Below are 17,765 nucleotides of genomic sequence, written 5' to 3'. Positions count from 1 at the left end.
TAATTCAATATCAGAACTAGGGATTAATAGTTCAGTATCAGAACTAGTGATTAATAGTTTTACTGTTGCATTTATTCCTTTAATAATCCTGCAATATAGATATTAGTAATGTGAAACTTATCGTGAGGCTTGAGTGGTCAAGTAAAGGCAGAAACTTATTCAAAGAGTAAAGAAAACTACTTACCTGTTTACATACGGTTTACTTTCAATTGACTATAGCTTGTTTTTCATTTGATTTGCAGTACATAACTCAATGCTCTGTCACATGGGATTCCAACTACGTGGTGGTAGAAACATACACGCGAACAGTGGCTCAATGCCACATTTGTGGAGTTCATAGACCCCCGCTTGTTTACAAAGACAACTTTCACAGTCGAAAATAACCACGACCTTGATATACAAAGCTGTCAATGGGCGTTGGATTGCTAGTCTATTTCTCATTACTTTTGGAGAGTTCTCTTGGTGACTTTTAGGGTTAAAATTTGGTATAACATTAGCTCTACTGTAATGACTCTTTTATATGTCGGGTTGATTACAAATGCCATTAATTGATCTCTTAACCGTTGATTAATGATTTTGTGTAAGATGTAACGCTTTGCAGTTTCGAAACTGTATACACCATCGTAATGTATTCAGAACTTTTCACAGCTTTTAGTGTTAAAGTGAGAATTCCATATCGGGATAACACAAGTATCACATGCTTACTAGTATTCAAAGGATGCCTTTCTTTCTTAAAGGTGTGGATATTGCGGACACACAACAGTATTATATACGTAACCTCTTGTTATTTACCGTTACATTATTATTTCGAACTATTTATATCTCGATTTAAAATACAAGTTTAGTGTATTGACTGTTTTATGTGTTGTTGTTGTTTTTTTCTCATTACACAGTGGATGGGTGTGAGAATGTTCGATCCCACAACAACCTTTTGTTGAAAAAGTCAGCAGGTCATCGCAGTAAGGCGAATACACTACTTCAGAATATCCTACAACAGCCTCCTCAGCATCTTCCGTTCTCCATGGTTGCCTTGTCTCACCATCCGGCCTTCTCCTGCAACACCACAACAGGTCATTTAAAGTTTCCTAGAATATTAAGATTAATTTTTTTGTTCCCTCTCTGTTCTTTTCAGTTGTAATTGACTGGTATATAAACGTTTACTGATGTTCCGGTGTATGCGCGATTGAAGGATTATTGAACAAACCGTTTGTAGTGCAGTAAGATGGAAAACAGTCTTGTTCACTTCTTATGAAAAATCATAACTGGAGGTTTATAACTTCAGACTTAAAGCTTATGTACATTTAGTCTGTGTATTAGTTTCAGTGAAGCTATTAACATGCTTAGAAAAAAAAATTCCATTCATAATCTGATACCTTTCCTGATACCAACATCAGTTCTCTTCAATAACTATAACAAGTTAACGTTTCCTGATACAAACATCAGTTCTCTCCAATAACTATAACAAGTTAACGTTTCCTCATATCAACATCAGTTATCTCTAATAACCATAACAAGTTAACGTTTCCTCATATCAACATCAGTTATCTCTAATAACTATAACAAGTTAACGTTTCCTCATACCAACATCAGTTCTCTCTAATAACTATAACAAGTTAACTGAACAGCGGGTAGTTGAATTGGTTGAAACATTTACGACCATTAATTTTAATAAAATGTATCTGTTCACATTTTGTGATTTTTTTTTTGTTTTTCTAATTACAATCTGAATGAATTAAAGTTATGACAAAATAGACTTTCAGAAACCAGTCACATTCAGCTTCCGAATACAGAACAATATACACACAAGGGTGTGTTGTGTGTTTTTTCTTATAGCAAAGCCACATCGGGCTATCTGCTGAGCCCACGGAGGAGAATCAAACCTCTGATTTTAGCGTTGTAAATCCGTAGATTTACCACTGTACTAGCGGGGATCACGTAAAAGAGACAAGTACAACATAATTCAATTTATTAAACAAATAATACAGCGTGGTTTAAAAATGCGCAGATCTTTCAAATACCATGTTGTTGAAACCATGTATTACATTACTGAAGCTTACACATTATCGGTGAAAATGTATCGCAATATGTACACTTTAAAAGTTTGAGCTCACGTCATAATGAGGCTTCCAACTACAGGGTATTCCAACTCCATTGTTAATACGCCATTTTTTATATTAAAATACACTTTGTTGTCATAGCTACCGATTCCAATGACGTATTAACTTAACTTCAAGTGTCAGCTGTAATATCATTGGTATGTTTGAATAACATAATATAAGGGTTCTCAAAAAATAACTAAATGCTACCATTATTGTATGGATATTTTTAAAGCATATCTTAATTGTAAATATAATTAAAATATTTTTTATTTTGGCCTTTAGCTAAACAGGATGTTGTTAGTCTCATCAATAAACTTAAAAGTTTTGTCTGTGATTTAGAAAGCACTTTATTTAATAGATCTTTTATTGAAACTGAACACAAGGGGGCTATGCGTTACAATACAAGATAAACGTAGCAGTGACAACATATTTATAAATAGTCATCTGCTTTGAGCTTCCGAGATATCTTGAAAAGTTAGAGCTTCTTGTCTTGACTGCTATAGCTTATAACAGGGAAAGGCAACTGGCGAAGCCACGTTTCGTTCTCAAGACAATTTTCTTTGGCTCACAGTAGTTGCCAGGTGATAATGTTAACCCTGTTAGTTCTGGTACCAAAATCTTTCATTACAATACCCTATTAATTGTTTTTAAAAAATCATTATAGGTATTATAAACATTTGTAATTCTGTCTTGCATTTAAAAATAATGGATAATGAATTTAATACATTATTTAGTACTTTTAGGCGGGAATGTACTTATGATTTGTGAGAAAAGGGTAAAAAAAAAAGATGTAAAATTTTGTTCGATTTGAGAGGTTTTGTTAACTAGCAAACCGTCCCCAGGTTTTAGATTTGATACTACTGTAAAAAAGCGTATAACTTCCAGGCTAATGATGTGTAGCTCGCTAGAATAAATTGATATTATGACTCGTCAAAGCCTTTTCTATGAAATTTGTGACCCACTACAACCTCAAAGTTGACCATCCCTGCCTTGCAATGAGCTAAATAATTCAGGCTTTTACACACGTGAGATGTTCAACATTTGTTCCATAAAAATTACTATTATTAATATAGTTTTTATCTCCTGCTTATAGTTTTTAGCATCTTTTTTTCTTCTTCAACTTGATTTTGCAGACGTACTGATATAAGAAAGATTAAATATTTTTAAAACCTAAAATCGATAGTCGATCATACAGATGTTAAAGGCAGTTTTGGTCATCACAGTCTTTGACAAACTATAAAAAAAAACACAACAAAACTGCTTTTCAACAATGACTTAGTATTAAGGCTTTCGAACATTATATCATTTGTACTCGTTGGCTCATTTCTTGTAGAGAAATTTTTGTTTGAAAATGAATTCTTCCCTTCATTTGTATCAAGATTTTGGTGAAAGTTCATTGCCTTTTGCTCGGTATTTTCCTATAGAAGTTCTGTTTTGAGTGCTAGACAAGTCAATATTCATGGGAAAAGTGTCCGAAAGTCATATTTACTCTAGTCTAGTTTCAGTTGTAAGTACAAGGCTGGAAGGTGTGATATTTACGAGAAATACAGCCATGATGAGGCTCCAGTTGAAGTTAAAGCAATCAGAAAAATAATTCGTCCAAACACATTATAATCCAATCAGAAGAGTATAACAAAAGGACTAGCAAGAATAAGATACTTTGTTATTTTCATTGTAATATCTAGCATAGACTTAGATATGATTGACTAGACCTCAATCAGCAAACGTCATAAGAAAAAGCTGAAGAGCATCTATTGTTTTTTTCTACTAGATGGTCAGGGTATTCTAGATGACATGAACTTGCTGAAAACTACACTTATAATGAAAATCAAAGTTAAAATGGAATGATTCTAAGGTAACTTAACTAGCTTTGGAACGACTTTACATAAGTACAAAAGCAATATTTTGGAGTCGAGTTTTAATTCGATTTTCGAAGAAATAAATTGAACCGTAATTTAAGCAAATCGTTGTATGAAAATTTGCACTAGCAGTTTTTCTCTTATTCAAAGTTGCCACTAAAACAATTCCAGTACGGTCGATCCACAAGCTTTGGCTCAACTTAATTATGATAAAACTTCTACGTTCTCTTTTCTGTAGATTTATACGTTTGCCCTATTTTTCTAATAGCTGAAAATAGTTGTTATGTAAGTTAATATCGAAAGTAACTAAAAACTGTTCTAATCACACCATAAAGATCATGAGAAACACTGAAAAGTATATGGTATTATTGTTCAGTTTTAACTGTTTGTAATTTCAAAAGCATTTTTCAGCATCTTAGAGCTACAGCATTAAGATCTTAATGGTTTTGCTACAAAAAAATGTTGAAAAAATCTTCAATTTATTTGATTTCCAGAATTTATGTTATATGATAACACTGTAGTTTAATGGCTTCTAGATTGCTAATGTATACTAAAAAGTCAGAAAAAAAGCGCTTTTAATAAAATGGAAATGGGGGAGGGGAGAAAGGGAGAAAAAGTCTTTAAAACTCCTCTAAACGCTACAGAAAAATACAGCAACAAGAATTGTGGTATTTAATGCTGTTTATAACGGATACTTCTTATTCTTCAGTAATGTCTGTTTTACTAAATAGTGTAGACTTGGGTAAACAAGTATATGTACAAATCTTGATAGATTTGTAACTATCTTTTAGCTAATATATAATGTTTGAATTTAGGCTGATGTGAATTTGTATAGAAAGGGTTAATCGCACTGTTTTAAGAACTATTTGTATATGCTAATGTTACAAAAACAAGCATTGTGTTATGGGCAACATGTTTGGCACGTATTTATAAAGCTCACGGTTGTTCGACAGTGAAACACTGTTGTGGGTAGAGTTAGCTTTTGAAGAATGTGCGACAGAAAAATATTATATTAAAATATATTAAGTGATACAGAGCTAAAGATTACAAGCTTTGATGAAGGAAGCTTTCAATATTCTTCATGGAAGTGGTGTGAGGGTACACAGTTTAGAACAGCGAGCGGCTCCGAAAATATACTCTAAGTCGTCCTAGAACACAAACTTATACACACACTGCGAAGCGATGGAGCTTGGCATTTCTCCTAATATTATTAACGAGACAATAAATAAAGACGTAAGGCTGATAAAGGTTGTCAAGCTTATAGTCCATGAGTTTCTAGACACATCTGGATGTTAAAACTATTTTTATAAGAAAGTTGACGAAGAAAGTGGAATCACAGCAATTTAATTCGATTACTTCTGATACAGCTTCAGTGGACTTCTATACTTTTGGTCTTTTTGAGCTTGGCCTTGAACTGTACAGTTGAGGGTTTATTAAACATTAGTCAAGATGTGTGGTTCCAGATGATCATCTGTCCTTGGCAAAACCTTCTTACTATGGAAATTACTTTGTCGAATAACGCCGAACGCCTGTGTAATCCCCCAAGGGAGTTAAAGGTCCCTGTCATCTCAAGTTTTGAAACAATGGATCCAGCAGTTCGCCAGTTATAAGCGACTGACACACAGACTTTGTCAAATAATATGTTCGTGTCAAATAATTTGCCAGTATTACATAGAGGTAAGGAGGAGAGACGACAACATCATGCTATCTTCGTATGAATGTAAAATTTTTATAGATATTTTGCAAAATACGTGTAATGCAAAGATTGCTTTTTTGTAGGACAAAATAATATTTTTAAGTTATTAAACGTGAAAGTTATATTTCTTATTAATTTTATAAATGTATTTATAAATCAACTGAGCTATCAGTATCTCGAAAAACAAAATTGAGTAGAAAGTATAGACTAATTTGGTCATTAAAATTTCGGGTATAATGAACCATTAAACGTTTAATGACAAACACATTGGCAATACCCTTTGCTGAGCATGGTTTGGTATTTAGCTAGCCGGGCTGCGGTCACGAGGTCGAAGATTCGAGTCATAGCACGACGCTGAACACGGTCCGAAGTTTCAGTATACGTAAAAGCCTGGCATTGCATCAGTTGCTTTTCAGCAGTTAGATATTTTGCTGGTAAATGTTTTCTTAGGGCAAAACTATACAATGAGCCATTTGCACACCGTCCACCGTGGGGAGTATAACCATGGATTTGAGTGTTGTAATCTCGTAAACTTATTGCTGATCCATTAAGGTGAGGGGGCACAGTCAAATATGAAATAATCTTAACGATGTTGATTTTTCAATGGAGATCCATTGTTTATAGAAAGAATTACAAAAAAAATATTAAACATTCGTCCCATAGAAAATAATAAATGAAAAACATCATAATTAGCCCTTATAATTTTAAAAATAATTCCGTCATGTTTTTTTAGACACGCGTGTATTATGTTTTTTGATGTATTCAAGTTTATTAAAGACGCCGCATCGTCAACCCTAGAGCAACTAATTTAACATACTGATCCAACTGGGAGATTGTATTGTCATAAAAGTAAAAGAACAGAAATATCGTTTTACATTCTTAATACTTCATTCAGATTGTGCTTTCTACATTTTGTAAACCTAAATATGATTTTATGTTTTCATCTTGTCTCGATCGTAATGCCAGCAGTTTAGGAGATTCAGGTTAGTCTTAAATCCTTATACTAAGTTCTAGGTGTATTTATATATATATATATATAATTTGTTATTTTAACAGTTGATGCAGTGTTTTTTGTTTCGGCTTGTTTTTGAGTTAAAATAATTATATAATTAGTCAGCGATTTGAATTTGCTGTTTTTAACGCAGGCCTTTCTTATGATTTTACTTATTTTACTGTTTAACTAGATTAAAATGTAATTATTTTCACTAAAATAAATACAAATATATTATTTCGAATAATCAGAAAAAAAGTTCATATTATTTTGTAAAATCTCAGGATTACACAGTCGTGCTTAAGAATATCCTTACTTCATAAATTTTTGTTTGTTTTGGAATTTTACACAAAGCTACTCGAGGGCTATCTGTGCTAGCCGTCCCTAATTTAGCGGTGTAAGACTAGAGGGAAGGCAGCTAGTTATCACCACCCACCGCCAACTCTTGGGCTACTCTTTTACCAACGAAAAGTGGGATTGACCGTAACATTATAACGCCCCCACGGCTGGGAGGGCTAGCATGTTTGGCGCGACTCGGGCTCGAACCCGCGACCCTCAGATTACGAAGCGCAGTACTTCATAAATAACCATTATATATTTCTATAAGCACTCGAAGCAGGAAATAATTAATATTACTGTTATTTGCATTCAGTTAAACTTCACATATTTGTTCACACTCGATTTTAAGAAAGCATGTTTGAATTGTTCTTCTTCTGATGGAGTTCTTTTGTCTCGTTCTTTTCTCAGCCTGTTGCCTCTTGCGAATTTAGGTCACAGAAAGGTCTGTCGATCCCGTTTTGTTTTTTGTACCTAGGCGCGAAAATAACGGGACCCTCAGCAAACCAACAGTTATAAACAAGCCCCACCAGAAGACATGACCTCATTCCATTTGACCTTTGTCTCTGGCCATAGCAGAGAGAGTTGTTTATGCCACTTCAGTTGTCAGTATACCAGAACGTTAAACACCAAAACAATCTAGCTGTTCCGGTGATTTTGAGTGTTTTTCTTAAGACATCGCGTTTGTGTCCCAGTTTGTGAAGTTTTGGTTGATGGATGATAAAATTAAGGACCTCTTCTAATGATAAAGACATAATTAAAAACATAAATGGACATTCATTCTATTCTTTTTTGTTCTATATAGAATTATTTTATTTTGTAAAGACTTCATTTTTTCCGTTTCTTTCAGATGATCAAACGAGTTCAGAAACTTGAATAGAAAAATTCTGATGATGTTTTCTCAATATAATTTCCATTACAATAATCATACCATTTTCCCAATTTGCTTGAATAAATACTCTAAATTTTCAGGATCTTTACCTCCAAGTCCAGCTGATAGCGGTGTTTCAGACGTAGACAGTAGTAGTGGTCACCTGAGTAACGACGAATCGAAACCTAAGCTTAGATGTACACCAGGTAACCAGACTTAAATATATATATATATAATAAACCTTCAACTTTACTTTTGTTTCACATAGTTTCGTAACTTTAGTGCACACACAAGAGTCCTTTTGTAAAGCTGAAATATCAAAATGTAAGATTATAAATAACTTTAAGCTTTCTGATTTTTATCGTCCCTTATAAAGAATAAGAAAACGCACTTTCTGGTTATTGTAAACAGTTCTTTACGTTTCTCTTCCTTCTGACGAAAACTTCGGTAAGCTGAAACATAATTTATAAAATATTTAGTAACAAAACGATGTTCCTGTTCCACGTTGAAACACGTCGTGCATATTGTGTGTAGCGGATAGAGATGTATATTATCCGCAAATGAAATAATCTTTATCATATTATGTAATACGTTTCTCAGTTTTTCCTTTACCCATACCGCTAGAATTCGGGTTTCAATGCCCGTGGTGAGCAGAGCACAGATAGCCCATTGTGTAGTTTTATGCTTAATTTCAAACAAACAAACGTTTTTCCTTTTTCAGCTGAGAGAAAAGGGCAAACTTCCAGAAATTGTCTTTTGTTTTTTCTTTTCAATTTTCGGTCAAAATTCGTGGAGAGAACAAAATTAACACTTTGCAGGCTTAAAGATTCACTTTAGTTTTGTTTTCTTCTAAAAGAAAAATAACACTCTTTTAATCTTCGATGTTTTTTTCTCAACCTCTTCCTGTTTGTTTGTTTTTTGAATTTCGCACAAAGCTACTCGAGGGTTATCTGTGCTAGCCGTCCATAATTTAGCAGTGTAAGACTAGAGGGAAGGGAACTAGTCATCACCACCCACGGCTGAAAGGGCGAGCATGTTTGGTGCGACCGCGATTCGAACCCGCGACCCTCGGATTACAAGTCGAACGCCTTAACCCACCTGGCCATGCCGGGCCCCAATCCCTTCCTGTTTTTGTTTTAACGTAACATACATAGAAAATGATACCACGAGTCCTGGTACATCTGAGATTATTACTTGTATATTTTTAATGGAACCTCGCGAAAAATCTACACATTGTTTTCTTTATTGTTTGTGTTTTGTTGAACTGAAGATATCTCTTAGCTGCAGATAACCCAATTAAAAGCATTCGTTTTTAGTAGGTGTTATTTCAATGTACGTTTGCAAATAGAGTTTTACCTTAGTAAATGTTTGGTTTCTGCAATTAAACGAGATGTTTGTTTAACGAGAGTCTGATATTTACGTTTTCGTTTTATGAAAATAAGGCTTCAGATGAAACTAAACTGTGACGAGAGTGTCAAGGAAAGCCATGAACTTTCATTCCCTGAAGATCAGAGGTTTAATAGTAGCGGTTTAGAATTACTGTTCTGATGAGTAAGAACGAGTTCAAGTGCTTTTTATTAGGATAGTTAGGTTTATTATTTAAATAGACACTCGTTCCTGATTGAAAAAATTTCATACGTAATATCAAATATAGAAACGTTATGTACTTCCTGGAGTTATCATTCATTTGGTTAACAGAAGAAAAAAATCGATCTTCAGATGTTTCATATTTGAAATAATGAATTCTAATTATGACGATTTCCTTTCACACAGCGTCTTCAAGAACACCGGACTCCTCTTCAACTAATGGCCAGACTTATTTTCAGTCCTACCAACAGGCGGTGATGTCATCACGCCATTCTCACCACCTTTATTCGCAAAAACCTCCTTGTACGTATAACTTTATTGTGCAAAGAATGGAGTTGTGTTTTTTATTTCATAATTTAAAATATTTTAAGGTAAAAGGCAGAAGAAGGGTTATACACGTATATTTTTGTTGTAAGATTGTTTGTTTTGAATTTCGCGCAAAGCTATTCGAGAGCTATCTGCACTAGCCGTCTCTAATTTAACAATGGGCTACTCTTTTATCAACGAATAGTGGGATTGACCATCACATTATAACGCCTCCACAGCTGAAAGGGCGAGCATGTTTGGTGCGACGAAGATTCGAACGCGAGACCTTCGAAGTACGAATCGAACGTCTTAACACGCTTGGCCATGCCGGGCCGTTGTTGTAAGATTAAAACATAAATATACTGATGTACTGCAGTTAATTCTTACTCTTAGTGCGAACCACTGAACTCGTCCAGTGAAAATCTTTGTTTATTTTATGTGCTCAGTGACAGATAAAACAAACATTTGTGTTTCTTGTGGTTAAGAACACTCGCGAATTTATTACTGCAACAATAGAACTGGCCTCCTAAAAATATTTTGTCGTTGAGTATTGCTTATTGGTTATATTTTCGTTTGGGGGCGCGATGGTATTATAGCATCGATTTAACTAAGAAAAGGAGGCTTAGGAATGTGTTGCTGATGAACATAAACTAAATACATGAGGTTTTATCTATTTAATTTTGTTATGTTGCAGTAAATACGTTAAATGAATTCCATGAATAGGTGTTAAACACTTACATCTGTCGCTAAATTATGCACACAGTTTACTTTTTTGTTGGCTATTATTTTGGTCTGTCAGAGGATAAATTTTGTTTATGTGTTTGCTTTTGAGAAAATCCATATTTAGCTATCTGCTGTGTCTACCCCAAGAAATCGACCCCAGATTGTAGCTTTGTAAGTCTGTAACTTACCACTGTCCAGCCAAGGGACAGAGTAAAGTAAGGTCGTGTTTTGTTTGTTTCACTGACCTGCACACACTTTCCTTTCTTTTACATGTTTTTAGTTTTAATTGAAGGATAGTTAACACCGAAAGTCGTTCATCCTTGTCAAAAGCTCGAGTTGGTAACTAGAGTCAAAACTCTTAAGATGTTTCATATATAGAGGTTTTGCAGGACGCTGTCATGGACATCCTGTCACTAAATTTGCTTTAGATGAAAACTGACAATTTTTTCTTTTAATATTGTATTATATAACGCCGTAAACGCTCTCACAGAAGTGCATGCGGGAAAAATGTATCTAGAAACTGAATAATTATAGAGTTTAGGTGACATATTTTTGCCAAAGGTGATGCTTGCATTCCTGACAGCATGTAAAATTCTGCCGAATCTTTTACTGACATGAATTTCTGTTGATTTGTACAAGGCGATGTTTGATGTTCAATATGGCGGCGTTGAATGTAACAGAGTGTTTTCTGACGTCAAGTGCAAAACCTATGTCGACAAGAAACTGCTAGTACTGAATAATCTCACATATCACAAGTCTTTAAAACCCTTCAATTACACCACAGTTTCAGTGTTAACGTTTCTACCTTTCTTGATGTGAAGGATGAATCCATTCCCTTTCTTTTCCCTTGAGTTTTTTTCTAATTAATGTAAAATTTAATATTTTCTTTGTCATTTAAACTATTATATGAAACCAAATGAGAGTATAAATAATAGTAAAATATTTATAATAACTAGATGAAGGAAGAAGTTCGAGGTATCTTGTACCGTAATGAATGTATTCATCCGATAATGCACAAGTGGAAATAAAATACATGCATTATTCATCTACCTTGGAGATCGTATATCTACATGTGAAGTGTACTCTTATGTACTACAATACTGATTTTACATGAAAAAGATGAAGATAATATAATGCCAATGATAAACATACAAGGATAGATTGGCCTACTTGTTAATTTGAGAAGTATTTCGTCTCTTATTGAACGTCAACATCGAAACAAAGGATTGCAATTTCAACCATTACAATGAAGTCAGAATATGAAAGAACGATTTTTTTAATCAAACCATCATTATACACTTTTTAGTTAGTTGAGTCTACGGATTTACAGCGCTAAAATCAGGGTTTCGATTCTCCTCGGTGGATAGAGCAGATAACCCGATGTGACTTTGCCATAAAAATTGCCAACACACACATTACTAGTTGGTTGTCGTTATGCGCAAAGCCACTAAATGAAGTATCTGATTTGATCGAAACCCAATTTCTAGCATTGTAAGTTTGGAGACTTACCACTACGCCATTGGAGGAGACACACTTCCAGAGATTAATTGAACCCTTCCAAGAAAAATTAATAAACAACCCCTTGATCATGATATACAATTATACAGTAGTAACAGGCATTATTTTCCCAATTTCACAGTATAAGTTGAAGCCATCGATTTTAGCATTTAAATTAACCATCAATGGTTACTAGAAGATCGTTACAAAATGGAACTTGCAGCAACATTAAAGTAACTAGAAGGTACAAAATAACGTGGTTAAAATTTGTTTTACAGGAACTTCGTGTTGTCCAATAGTGTTTTACAGCAGCTTAGTGAAGTGTGGAAATGGATTTGGACACACTCTTTGAACTTGGTTTATATAACAGCTGTAAACCGTAATGAACTCTTGTATTTTTCGTTGAGTCATGCATTTCAATAAAAACATTCGACTGAGCGTGTTTTAGGAAACATATTTGCTGTTCCGTTACAGATTAGTAAGATAACGTTTTTCTGACGTCAGCAGCGGCTGCTTGTCACACAGGTACTACACAGACGGCGGACCAGACTGACCTTCACTTTCAGTGAAAGTCACAGAGTCGATGAACCTCCAACAGACTGGCATTGAAATCCAGTTTTGCTGGACGCCGTGCCGCCTCCCGTTTCCTTTCACCCTGCTCCCCCTTTCGCAAATCGTGATGGCACTTAATGTGTCATATAGAGCGTGGGGTCAGACAACGTATACTGGTGTGGTTATCACGTCACAAAATGTGATGTCCTCGGTTATATGAGTGTACAGTGCTCCGGCCCTTTAAGTATATGATATCCGATAGTGGCTTATATATGAATATTTTTTATATTTTAATCTTGTGCAATTGCAACAAATTTGGTATTTATTTTCATCTATGAAACGAGAGGCTAGATTTAAAATGTTTTATACTGCTGTTTATTTAAACTAATTTGTAATACAGTGAAAGTGCTAATAAGATATTCAGCTTGCCGTCTTCGTTTTATGACATCTATCTATCTATGTTTCTCAAAAACTTATTTTTAACCCTTTATATAAACAAACAAAAAGCGATTTGTAAGTTCACTTTGAGTGGTAATTAACATAAAGCAAACATTTTTCAAGAACGAGTTTCTCATGTGTGGGCATAGTTTAGTGCTCTCTAGTTGACCAGTAGTGAGCAACTTTGTACTAGTAGTGGCGGCCACTTAGTATTAAGAGTACGGTATTGACGAAAAAAATCAAGTTTATTGGTATCAAACAAATAAAGTAATGTAATAATGGATATTAAATATTAAACAACTAGGTGACAAGTATTAAACAACTAGGTGATAACGGCTATACATATGTTATACATTAATTTTATTTATTTAATTACTTTTATTATTTGTTGGTGATTGTCAGACAAAAAACTGGATAGCCTAGACAAAAGTAACAAAAGGTTGAGTGTGCTGTATATTAATCGTGAGTTCAGATCGGGATTTTAAATTTCCAAGTGATAACCCTTGTATTTAATAGCAATGGGGAACAATGAAACAACTTTGGGTACCAGGACCATCTGTAAGGAATCCCACAACAAATGGTATACCAGTGTCTACATGACACAGAACGCATAATTATCAAGAAGGATATCCGTTTGGAAACGAGACCAACAACACATTGGCCCATCTGTATAAGGTTACCAGTAATACCTTCTGTTCAACCGTATAATACCTAAAATAGGTGAAGAATCCAACGGTCATTCATACTATTCCTTGTGAAAATATAACAGTCAAATCATCGGACATAGCGAATATGGGTTTATACGCAATTGAACTGTTGAAACAATCAATGCTGGGAAACCATCAGTTTCATACACTAGACGTATTATTAAAAGCATACAGGCGCGTGAGATCTACTTTCGATATGACAGCCTTATGTTGGGGCCTTTTACGGTGGAAACAGCATCTCAACGCTAATTTAAAGACACATGATTATCAGATAGAGCATAACGACATGATGAAGCTCCAAAACTGTTCTAATATAACGTATTCAACCTTTGTATAATTAGAAAACAATCAAAATTAATTGAAATGGCCATGTGTACCATTCTTTAATTACTGCAAATGGATAAGGATTACATTTTCCTCATTTAGATCTTCAACAAAGAAGATTATTTGAAGTAAAGGTGCATTTTGGATAAGAGAAGAGATTCATGGGCATAAGTCGTGCATCTCGGTAAGATGCGTATGTTAAAGCAATTTATACATCAATTTAATATGTCGGTTGGAGTACTGATTTTTTTTCTCACTGAGACTATGTTGTGGTAGTTCAACGAAGGTTCAAAATGAACAAGAGTTAAAAAAAATCCGTTTCCTGACAAATTATAACAGTACCACCTGTGTTATTGATGAACTTTTGTCCCAGTTTTGAAATTCCATTCGTACAGTATCTGATACTTGGTCCATTTGAGTGACTACATCTTGAAATGTACTCTGTAGCTTCTAGATGAAAAGGAGCTGTTGAAAGTTAGTTCATCAATAATTACAACACAAAATTTTGGTTGTATTTTAAAACTTCAAAAATTCCAAGCTTGTTTCATGGACAAGAAGAAATCTTTGAACTTTTTAAAGCGACTCGAAAAGGGTCAGGCTGCAGGTAAGAATGAACAAAATTCGAGTCGTGATACACGTTGCTGAACAAGTTATGCACTTTCAGCTGTAAAAGTGCTATAATTGTGACGTCAATCCTGCTATTCGGTTAATAGTAGCCATACAAGCGTCGACTGCTTTTGACTGGTCACCCTTTTGTTTGGTCAGGAGAATTAAGAATAGTATGGCTGTGTCTGAATCTTAGGGATCTCTAACCTGGTATTTTAATCCACGTGTCGCATAATGTGTCGTTCAGGTTTAAAATGTCATGTTTCTCATAATATGGCCTGGCATGGAGGGTGCTAAACTCGTAATTTGAGGGTCGCGCGTTCGAAGTCCCTTTCAGCCATGAGGATATAATAATGTTACGGTTAGTGTCACTACTCGTTGATAAAAGAGTAGCCCACGAACTGGCGGTGGGTGATGATGCTTAGCTGCCTTCTTTCTTGTCTTATATTGCAAAATTAGGGACGGCTAGCGCAGATAACACCCTTGTGTAGCTTGCACGAAATTAAAAACAAACAAATCCTACAATATTTTGATAGGATGGAAACTTATTACTCGTTTTATGTGCCTTAACTACATAAAACCTTTCCTAGTCACGTACTCTTCAGCCTGCGAACAAAATTAACTGCACAGTAAAAACCAAGGCTCCAAACAGCTTTAGTCGCGTTAGGTAACCATTAAAAGCTTCCTCTTTTGTTTTCAATTTTTAAGAGGTAGTAACCTCTATGTACTTAAAAATAAAGTGCATTTTGTGGATTGAAAATCGAGCAGCCTAGCCACCTGGTCATGCCAGTCAGCTTTAATGTAAACCATGATTTCTCTTAATCAGTTTGTGTGAGGGGTATTCCATAGCATGGGCTGTAATATTCTACTGATTTGCTGTTAAGAACTATAAAATACATGAACGAATAGATATGAAGAGTTTAAGTGTATCCCCCGATGGGTTAGTAATAAGTTGACATACAGCGTTAAAATCAACGGTTCTACTCCTCGCTGTAGGAACAATGAAGATAGCCCATTGTGTAGCTCTGCTGAAAACACAAAGAACCAAAACCTTGGATAAAAATTTCGGTCATAAAATACATATTGGAATACATTTCTAGAGCTTAGATTCATTATTTGGCCATAAAATACTTGATCGAATATATTTGTAGAGTTCAGAATAAAATGCGGTCATAAAACATCAGATCGTCCAGAAATAAATGTCGTTTTCGAACTGCAAAATTTGAAAAAGTATAAAGTTTATAGAGTCATCCTTGACAGGTCTCATAACGCCGATTTTGTTGATCTTCAGTCAACTCATGGGTAACCCACTTGCCCAACTTTTTCGGCTTTCCACTCGCACTCAGATGGTTGGCAATGCTCGATATGATTGTGATCTAGCTTTTCTGCAAACTCACGTATTGTTGTGCGAGGGTCTGTCTCATCTGCTTCCCTTAATGTGTTTCCATCTAAGGATGGCTTCCTTCTACGACCTTCGTGGTCTTTAAGATTTTTCATCTCCATGTCAAAATCGAATGAATGCCTGGTTGATGTTTCGGTAGTTTTTCGTCCAAGTTTGAAGTTATAGAGGAAAATCAGATGAAAGTCCTTCTCATCCATTCTGCCTTGGGGGTTGCGAAACTTACAATAAAAACACATTGTAAGCCACAAACGCTGGATTAAACCAGCCAGCCAACCAACGATAAGTTACTCAGTTGTCAGCTTCTAAATGTCATCATGAGAATTCCGACATTTATTCTGGACTACCTAATACATGGACGAATACATTTCTAGAGTTTAAAACAAAATGCGGTCATAAAATACATGGACGTATACATTTATACAGTTTAGATGCAAAATGAGGTATCCTCCATTCCTAACAAAACTAATCTGCCAATTAAATGATATTATTAAACCAAAAGAAATTTCTGAATTCATATTCTAGTTGTTTGTATATTCTCTGTGGTAAGGATAGGAACAAGTAGAGTTTTTTTAAGTTTGTCCAACCATGTTATTGCAGTTAGCTCTAAGCTAGTGTTTGCGGTTTTACGTGTATGAGAATAAATAAATTATTGGTACATACATATGTACAAGATTACACATATCACTATGCACAGCTAGCACTTTGGTACACCATCAGCTCCATACTAAACACTATATGACCGAGTCAAGGCCGACTTGTGTTCACATATTACTCGCTTACCATCTGTTTTTATTTTTGTTTTATGACTGGTTTATTGGAATATTCATTACCTCTATATGCACAAAAAATAAGTTTTTGAATGTTGGAAGAAGGCTGCAGAGTCTCAAAGGGTAAAATAATTTCGATTTCTAACAGCTCCCATGTGGTCGTGTGTCGGTCACGTAATTCATTGATATTAATACAATATTAATACTGAGAAAGATATTATAATGCGTGATTTAAACCTATAGTAAATGATCTTGATTTTGAAGAGATGAAGAAATCCTCAGGAACAGTTTTAACAATTCAATCTACTCAACCACTACATAACTTCTTTGCCACAAACAAGGCTTATCCTTGGGTCTTGCGTTGGATACGAGTTATTCTTTAGTTATAATCCATTTTTCGCACCTAAATGAGCATCTTACTCATCTAAGTTAAAGGTCGACCTCGATAACCAATGTTGATAAAGTACAGTTTTTTTAATTATTTAAAATTATCTGGCTTACCTTTGTCCAGTTCTGGATGAACCAGCTTATTATGGACCACACTCGGGACTAGTTATACTATGCCAAGTCTATTAAGTTTCAGAATATTAATTCTTGACCCAGATCTTTCGTCCTTAACCTTGTTTCTACGCTTAGCAATCAGACATATCTCAGACAAACGTATATACTTCTAAGTTATTTGCACACCAGGCTCAGGCATGAGTTTGCAAGATGAGTATCTTCATTAGATTTGTAGAGAATGCTCCTTCATCGTTATGTAAACCGGTCAGGAAGGCCCCTTCTTTCCTCCGGTATACCCGTAGGATAGTGGGGAAAATATCCTTATCCTTGACCGTGCCACAGTAATGTGGGAAGCTCCCTGAGCGATGGTTAACTAAACCATTTACGGTCGAGTTTCCTTAGCAGAGCTGTAGCGTTAAACGTTGTTTACCTACATTACTTGGGGGAGTAGCTAGAAGACACACAGCACTCTTAATGTGTTTGTTTCTCAAGGAGTCGTTTCA

At 34.9% G+C, this 17,765-nt stretch overlaps 1 protein-coding gene across 3 annotated transcripts in view; it reads left to right on the top strand.

Annotated features, from left to right (window-relative positions):
- The window catches only part of LOC143230812 (uncharacterized), a 148,624-nt gene that overhangs the window by 119,276 nt on the left and 11,583 nt on the right, over positions 1-17,765 (top strand). For 2 of the 3 annotated variants that reach the window (XM_076464984.1, XM_076464985.1), the window contains exons 4-6: positions 894-1,070; positions 7,954-8,058; positions 9,626-9,742. In XM_076464984.1, the coding sequence (XP_076321099.1) occupies positions 894-1,070; positions 7,954-8,058; positions 9,626-9,742 (399 nt within the window). The remainder of the gene's footprint in view (positions 1-893; positions 1,071-7,953; positions 8,059-9,625; positions 9,743-17,765) is intronic. The other variant, XM_076464986.1, reaches the window with a different exon arrangement.

This window comes from Tachypleus tridentatus, chromosome 10 (genome assembly GCF_004210375.1).
Source record: "Tachypleus tridentatus isolate NWPU-2018 chromosome 10, ASM421037v1, whole genome shotgun sequence".
NCBI classification, from domain to species: Eukaryota; Metazoa; Arthropoda; class Merostomata; order Xiphosura; family Limulidae; genus Tachypleus; species Tachypleus tridentatus.
The sequence above is the reverse complement of the archived record's forward strand: the minus strand, read 5'-3'. Positions and strand labels throughout refer to the sequence as shown.